The 7,910-nt window shown below is 46.1% G+C and overlaps 3 protein-coding genes across 3 annotated transcripts; all 3 read left to right on the forward strand.

Moving 5' to 3' along the window:
• The first annotated feature begins 79 nt into the window (after positions 1-79).
• EURHEDRAFT_409623 (DUF3632 domain-containing protein) lies at positions 80-1,313 on the forward strand. Its single transcript, XM_040781131.1, has 2 exons — positions 80-649; positions 706-1,313. Exons 1-2 carry the CDS (start codon positions 253-255, stop codon positions 1,128-1,130), a joined length of 822 nt encoding a protein of 273 aa, XP_040641974.1. The 5' UTR covers positions 80-252; the 3' UTR covers positions 1,131-1,313.
• Positions 1,314-2,976: 1,663 nt separating this feature from the next.
• Positions 2,977-4,938, forward strand: EURHEDRAFT_409624 (TPR domain protein). Its single transcript, XM_040781132.1, has one exon. The coding sequence runs from the start codon at positions 3,087-3,089 to the stop codon at positions 4,821-4,823; it is 1,737 nt and encodes a 578-aa protein (XP_040641975.1). The 5' UTR covers positions 2,977-3,086; the 3' UTR covers positions 4,824-4,938.
• Positions 4,939-5,913: 975 nt separating this feature from the next.
• EURHEDRAFT_449738 (dehydrogenase) lies at positions 5,914-6,585 on the forward strand (the record flags this gene model as incomplete). Its single annotated transcript, XM_040783838.1, has 1 exon — positions 5,914-6,585. One exon carries the CDS (start codon positions 5,914-5,916, stop codon positions 6,583-6,585), a length of 672 nt encoding a protein of 223 aa, XP_040641976.1.
• Positions 6,586-7,910: the final 1,325 nt, after the last annotated feature.

Below are 7,910 nucleotides of genomic sequence, written 5' to 3' on the forward strand. Positions count from 1 at the left end.
CTCACGAGGCTGTTAAGACTAGGTTGTGCAGTTAATTTAGAAACACTGCCCCAAGGCCAGGCGGTCTCAGCGGGCCGATCGGCGCCAACGGTACATATATACAAGCCACACGACTCCTCCCGATTCTACATATTGAATCCTTCGACATTCAAGCTTGGTGTGATTATCGGGTTATAGTATTTGATTTCTATCAATTCCGTCGATTTCTCTTACCATCTTTCCATCCCTCTGGACCTAAACCAAACCATCATTATGGCTGACGAATACGATGAATACGCCGAATACGACCCGGATTTAATACTAACTCCCGAATTCCAACTCCTCCAAAACCTCGTCAAGAACCCTAATGCCTCACCCGAGGAAGCGGTTCAACAAGTTGTGGAACTTACAAAAGCAGAAGCCTTATCTGGTAAATGGCCCAAAAATACAATTGGCGGAGATTTCGCCTGGAACATTAGCCACCTTGCTCTCGATATCGCAACAAATACCAAGCCTGAGAACCAGCTTAATCTCCTCAACTTCATGAGGAAGCTTCAGAAGGTTGCAGTCATGGATCCAAGGACGGGAGAGCAGCTGATCTATGATCATGAGAAGCTGTGGACGGAACTTCCATGTGTTGGTTACTATTCTTCTGACTTGCAAGATTTCTGTAAGTGTAAATTTTCTCATATTGATGCTTAGTGGCTGATGTAGATATCATTTTAGGGCATTACACCCAACATACGCCCGAGGAAATAGAAAAGTGGGAGAATAGGAGCATCTTCTTTGCAAGGGCTACTGCTACATCCGAGCCCTTTGATGATAAGTCTGACAGTTTCGACCCATTGGACTTTTCTCTCCTTGCATACTCTGAATTGAATGGAGCCTTTGAGTCTGAGGATGTTTATGAAACGGCTGTGCGGACAGTCTGCATATGGTATATACATGCGGCTGAGAAGCTGCGGTATAATTGCAAGATGGGGAGGGATCATACCGATGAGAATACCCCTGACAGGAAATTTGATATGAACAAATGGGAGTTTTGGAAACGGGAGTTGATCGCTGCAAGTGGTGTTTATAAGGAGGGTGGGACGCGGGTGTTGATTAAAGAGGCGATGGAGTGTATCAATCGTGTGGATAGCTCAAATTGAATGTTCTATTGTGAAGCATCCGGTTGTATTTACTGCATTAAGCCATTAACCACTACTCAGGGTGGTTGCATTTACGCCCAATGCTGATCTTTCCTCATCATCTTAGATGGGCGTAAAAGCCATCCAGCACAACACATCATTCATCAATATGTACAATTCAAGCTTGACCAAGAAAAATGGCGCCAAGTGGATTATCTGCTTTTGATCACAAAGCCTTTCAGGGAAAACCGGTTCCAAGCGACCATATTCCGCCATCTCAAACGACATCCTGCCGCCAGAGACCGATGAGAATATCACGGAGTATATTCTCAAAGCTATCATCTCTCTCAACCTTTCTTTCCGAGCGATTGACAGCCCAGCATTGGTGGATCTCCTTCGGCTCCTGGACCCAAAAATATCCTTCCCGCGCCGGACGAAACTGCGAAGTCTCCTCAACACTAGGTTTGAGACAGTGAAGCAGAAGCTGTTGGCGGGAAAACCAAGGCATACGGCAATATCCATAGCCCTTGATACATGGACGAGTCCTAATCACCTCGCACTTCTCGGAATTGTCGGGTCATTTATCAACTCTCGGCGGGAGCGAAAGGAAATACCACTGGGCTTCGAGCCTCTGCCCAGAGCCTATGTTAATACCAAAAAGGGGCCATCAAGAACATTAACAAACTGGAATATAAACCTTTTGCTAGATACCGTGCAAGTTCATCATCATTTTCCTGGTCTTCAACCCGTAGATGGGTCTGTGAATCCACTAGCATCTCAGTAGAATTATCAAACTCAAGAGAAGCTCCTGATGCTTCAACCGTAGCTGACTCGCGACTCAGTTATGGATTAGGCAAAGAGGAAAGCAATTATGGATGGATACCTACTATATAATCAGATCATTTGATGTCCATGGATGCTAGCGCGGATATCTTGGATGCCTGCCATATATCCAAAGATATCCGCAGCCATAAAAGATTTATCAAAATATAACGTCCTTGAGATCACGAATAGACAGCTTAAGTTTCTTGATTTTCTACAGCTACATTGCTATTAGACATCAGGACTAAATGAAATAAATATCATACTATCTTCTTGTATCATTTATTATAGGTTCAGGCAATTATGAAAATGATTTGACGGTGTCGGTAGCCACACTTTCATATCATCTGCATTGTCAAAGACCAAAAGCCATTTTCCGGCATCTTCAGAGCCGAGATATGTTTTGAGCTATTCTTTCACCTCTACCGGCTTCACATCGTGAAGTCCAAGTGCCTTTCCAATATTCAGGTATGTCTGTTCAACCATCGCACAGCTCATATATGGGAGCCAGAAAACCGAGCAGTCCATATCCCAGTCTTGTAAGCGTTAAGCTAGCTCCAGGACCACTTAGGTCTTCCCAACCTCTCCTAAGCCTGTAATTGCAACCTTCCTGGGCTCATCTTGCTCTTGCATCATGATCATTCTTTCAGTTCATTGGTTTCATGCTGACGACCAACAAATCGTAAATTTTTTGTCGGCAGCATCATCCAACGACGAGCATTATTTCTTTTCTTCAAACTCCGATCTGTACAGGACACAGGTACAGCCGACAACAACAATCTTGTATAGGCTGCTGCTGCCAAAGCTGCACAGCTCTGCACTGTTCTGCTCATGAGAATCACAATAATCGCATATCTCTATGATCATGAAAACATTGACTACCGATTTCCAAGAATTCGAAGACTTTCCAATAGTTCGGAGACTTTCCAACATATCGGAGACTTTCCAACATATCGGAGACTTAGTTCATCATTAACTAGGTTTACCACATGCTATAAAGGTCCCTGATCCTTCCAATTCCTATGTTGTCAATCCTTTTCCTTGACAAAAAGCTTAACAACAAGGAAGTCAGAAAAGCTCTTCTTACCTTTCAACTCTTTTACTCTTGGAACCCACTAGAGCCCCTCACGAATATTGTGAGATCTCATGGCAAATATGCCAACCTTCCAATTTCCCCCCCTCCCTTCGCCAATCTCGCCAACCGAAAGGTATTTTGACTTGGGAACCCACAGCTTTACAATTAGCACCAAAAGCCAGGACGCTCAGACATGGTTTGACCGTGGCCTTATTTGGTCGTATGCATTTAATCATGAAGAGGGTTACCGCTGCTTTGAGCAAGCCCTTGCCCACGACCCCGATTGCGCAATGGCCTACTGGGGTCTGACTTATGCAACTGGGCCCAACTACAACAAGTCCTGGCAGCTTTTCGATCCCACTGATCTTGAACATAGCTTCAAGGTTTGTTACTATGCATCGAGAAAAGCCGAGGAGCTAGCCGACAAGGAAAATATCAAGCCAGTTGAACGGGCCTTAATCAAGGCAATTCAATTCCGATTCCCTGTCAACCGCCCGGTCTCTGATTTTTCGGCTCTCAACAAATCCTATGCAGCTGCTATGGAAGAAGTCTTCCTGAAGTACGGCTCTACTGACATGGATATAACGACTTTGTACGTCGATGCATTGATGCATACTGCTCTTCGGAAGATGTTTGAAGTCAAGAGTGGTGCTCCCATTGAAGGATCTCCTATCCACAAAGTCCGAGGGATCTTTGACTCGGCTCTAGCAAATCGAGCCTCCGACTCACACCCTGGCATTCTCCACTTCTGGATCCATTTCATGGAAATGTCCAATATGCCTGGTGTTGCACTCCCTGCCGCTGATAAGCTTCGCCACCTTGTCCCAGATGGTGGGCATATTCATCACATGCCGACGCATCTGGATGTCCTAATCGGTGACTACCGGCGTTCGATTGACTCCAACACCGCGGCTGTTAATGCGGACGAGAAGTATCTGGCTAAGGAGGGGGGTAAAAATTTTTATAGTTTCTACCGATTCCATAATTATCACTCTCTGATCTATGCCGGCATGTTGTCTGGACAACTCAGGATCGCACTTGATGCTACTGACCACATGGAAGCGTCCATTACTGACGACCTTTTGCTAGTTGATGTTCCGCCGTTGGCGGATTGGATGGAATTTTTCAAGGCTGTCAGAGTCCACGTTTACATTCGATTCGGAATGTGGGAAGAGATCAAGGGTCTCCCATTGCCTGAAGATCAAGCTTTGTACTGTGTCACCACCACCATGATTCATTACGGTAAAGGAATTGCCTGGGCCGCGACGGGAGACCTCGAAAGGGCGGATAAGGAGCGAGGGTTATACCACACTGCTGCAAAGACAATTCCTCCTACTCGCAAGGACTTCCCGAACTTGATCTCCGACATTCTTAAAATCTCGGATGCCATGTTGGACGGTGAGATTGAATACCGGAGTGGTGACTATAACAAAGCCTTCGCGAGCCTGCGGAAAGCCATTCACTTTGATGATGCTCTTCAATACACCGAGCCCTGGGGCTGGATGGTACCTACCCGGCATGCGTATGCTGCCTTGATGCTCGAGCAAGGACACGTGGAAGAGGCTGCCCAGGCCTATGCCGAGGACCTTGGATTCGATAGCTGTCTCACTCGCGCTCACCAGCATCCTAACAACGTTTGGGCATTGCATGGGTATCATGAATGTCTTAAGCGCCTGGGTCGTGAACCGGAGGCGCGCATTATCAAGCAGGCACTTGACCTTGCCCTGCAGGTGGCTGACGTGCCAATCCAATCTTCATGCTTCTGTCGTCTTGGAGCTCTTAAGTCTAAGGCCCAGGACAGAGGCTGTTGTAAATAAGCTGCTGTAAATAAGCAACTGTAAATAAGCAGATAGTCGGACGAATCAATAGTTTCTCCCTATTGAGCCCAGACTGGCTCTTATCAATGTGGCTCACGTTGGGGTTTAGACCTGGATATTGTCCTCGGGTATACCCAAAACCCATCTGGTATACCCAAGAATTTACTCAAATACCCAACTTGTTACTAATCATAGTAATTTCGTGACTTGCATAATTTATGCAACGGTAGTGGTTTTTAAGTGATTGAACTAGTAATCTAGTACGCACTGAATCATTTCGCAAGGAGGATTCGGCACCATTGTTTATCACATACTACTAACCGAGCATCACATTGCGATCCTTCTGCCAGTTAACCCGGTACGAAACGCCGATATCGTTCAACTCATGGTCGACATCGAATTGGCCAGTGTTCGCCACATATGGATAGTCAAGCACTCATCAAGCACTCAAGCACCCGTGTACTCTAGGCTACATTATATAGAGTATATCAATCGTTCGTTTTAATTGGGTCTTCTACATATAGGCCTCGTGCAGTCGGATGATCGACTCCTCCGGTTTCCCCTGAACTTCCGACGGAACCCATTTCAATATCTATCTGTGTCTGGGCGCTGATTTTATTGCAGCTCTTCGAGCTGCGTCTTGTCTATGTATCTGTAGATAGCCTGACCTGTAGCTTAAGCTGTTCGTCAATTCCTAATATATCTGTACCTGACCCTGCACCCTGACAGAACAAGAGTAACCTGTTATGGTGTAAATAACAGATCTGTATTAAGATTAATCATCATTTTAATGCATCCAAATCGGGTAAAGCGTGGGAATTTTTACGAGAATGAGGGCCCTTGAGGGTCAGATGAAGTCCCAGTTACCGAAGCATCACGTTCATATTCAGTCTATTTATCAGCAAGAACCCCTCCTCGAAGCACAAAGTGAATAATCAGTATGTCCGCCAAAAGCATTGCTATCCTTGGATGCGGAGGTATGGGCTTGGCTATCGCTCGACGCCTTGGCGTTGGTCGACGACTATTTGTTGCCGACTTCTCAAACGAGATTCTCTCTGCGGCTCAGGAAACCTTAACAAATGATGGCTACATGGTTGAAATATCCCAGGTGGATGTGTCCGACTATGATTCTGTCAGCCGCTTTGCACAGGCCGCTGCGTCGCATGGACCCATCAAAGCAGTTATCCATACAGCTGGCTTGTCCCCGTCCGCAGGTTGTGCGCAAAAGATCCTTGAAGTAGATCTTCTCGGCACTGTCAATGCTCTTGATGCTTTCTTAGAGGTGGCGCAGTCCGGAACGAGCATGGTCTGTGTCGCGAGTATGGCCGGTCACATGGGATCAAATTTAGCATCGGAGCTAGAGCGTCATCTCGCGACAGCGTCTAGGGATCAATTGTTAGATCACCCCGCTCTAAAGATTGACAAGGCCGATCCTCATGGCACTGCACGGGCTTATGGCCTGTCAAAACGCGGAAATTTACTACGCGTCCAGGCTTCAGCTCAAGCATGGGGTCGCGTTGGAGGGAGAGTGAATTCCGTTAGTCCCGGGGTCATCTCTACAAGCGCTGGGCGCCAGGAAATCAATGGCCCAGCTGCGAAATTCATCACTCTGAGTCCTGTTGGTCGCGTTGGAACGCCGCAGGACATTGTGAATGCTGTCTCATTCTTGGTCAGTGCAGAGTCATCTTTCATCACAGGCAATGACATCCTCGTGGATGGTGGGGTCGTTTCATCATTACAATGGGATAACTTGAAAGCCTGAACGTCAGCTAGTATTAGTGACCAAATTTTGAGAGTGAATGTTGATAATAAGTGGGAGGTTTTTGTGGGTGTCTTCTATTTTCTAGGTCGCGTTCAGTTGCGTCATGCATCAAGAGAAGTGTGGAGTCTCGGTGCTATATTGTTCGATCGCTTTCAGCCATTCTAAATATCCAATTAATGCCAGGCCAATAGGCATGGAGAGCTCAAACATGAGCTGCTCTCAGAATCGGATGGTCATCTCTGCATCCCGAGCACTAAAATAATCAGCCAAATAAGAGCCATTCGCAAATTTCGTCGTCAATGTGTTGCTCGGATAGAGTACCGTATGACTCAAACTTTGAGCGATTATGAAGATATAATTCTCACAATTCTGCATGTTGCTCCTAAGTCCTCTGTCGAGTGTTCTTTTTGGACCAACCTATAAACGCAATTGCTCGCCTAATACTCGAGGTCGTGGGGAGCATCCGAAACTCGTCCCCATAGAAACACGACCATTTCGTCAAGATAGAGCCCCCAGTTTGCACAGCAGATAATCGCGGAGAAATTCTAGCATCAGTAGCGTTATGGTGGATTCCCGACCGATACTATTTGGAGGGGCATGGACATTTCCGAACAGTCGCAAGTTCCTGCATATAATCTTGGTCGATCGTTCGCTGCATTCAGCCGCATCAGCCATTTCAGGGGTGGTTAGCGACTGGCTATGTATCATATCATGAATGAATTGTAGCTTGGGTTAGGCAGTCTTGATGCCATATTAGACATAGAGTTCTAGTAATTCTTGAGGGAGCGGTGCAGCAGAAGGGTGACCCACGGAATGAGAGTATGGAGGTAGGAGCGTATCAAAGTTCCGTGTGATATACAATATCATACGTAATGCAGCGGCCCTAGTATTTGAAAATTCATCTTTAGAAAATAGATAATTACATGTCCAAATATGGAATAATGTGGTTTTGGATACAGGCCGAGAAATAATGTATGTGTGTGCAGAGGGGAATCTGTTTTCAACTCACTGTATAAAGCCTCTTAGTTATCTAGTTAGATTTCCTTTCTCCTTTTTCCTCCAAATTCGAAATTCTCGCCGATGGCTACAATAGTTTAGATAAAAACATTGATTCAATATCATCTACTATTCCGAGGCCGTGACATAGCGCACTGTTTGATACTGTACAAGTACGGTTGTGAGAATATGGTTATTCCGCGTATTCATTATATACGGATTAGCACATCTTGGCGAGGTCGTAGGTCGGAGGGCCCCGCTTTAGCGCTCGGAGGGCCCCGGAGCCCCCTTACCGAGTCCCGCTAAATCACATGACCCACTAACATTAG

Source organism: Aspergillus ruber (assembly GCF_000600275.1).
Source record: "Aspergillus ruber CBS 135680 unplaced genomic scaffold scaffold00004, whole genome shotgun sequence".
Taxonomy (NCBI): domain Eukaryota; kingdom Fungi; phylum Ascomycota; class Eurotiomycetes; order Eurotiales; family Aspergillaceae; genus Aspergillus; species Aspergillus ruber.

Coding starts and splice junctions, on each gene's coding strand:
- EURHEDRAFT_409624 (XM_040781132.1), top strand. CDS start 3,087: ATGCCAACCTTCCAATTTCCCCCCCTCCCTTCGCCAATCTCGCCAACC.
- EURHEDRAFT_409623 (XM_040781131.1), top strand. CDS start 253: ATGGCTGACGAATACGATGAATACGCCGAATACGACCCGGATTTAATA. Junction 650..705: donor TTCTGACTTGCAAGATTTCT/GTAAGTGTAAAT, acceptor ATATCATTTTAG/GGCATTACACCCAACATACG.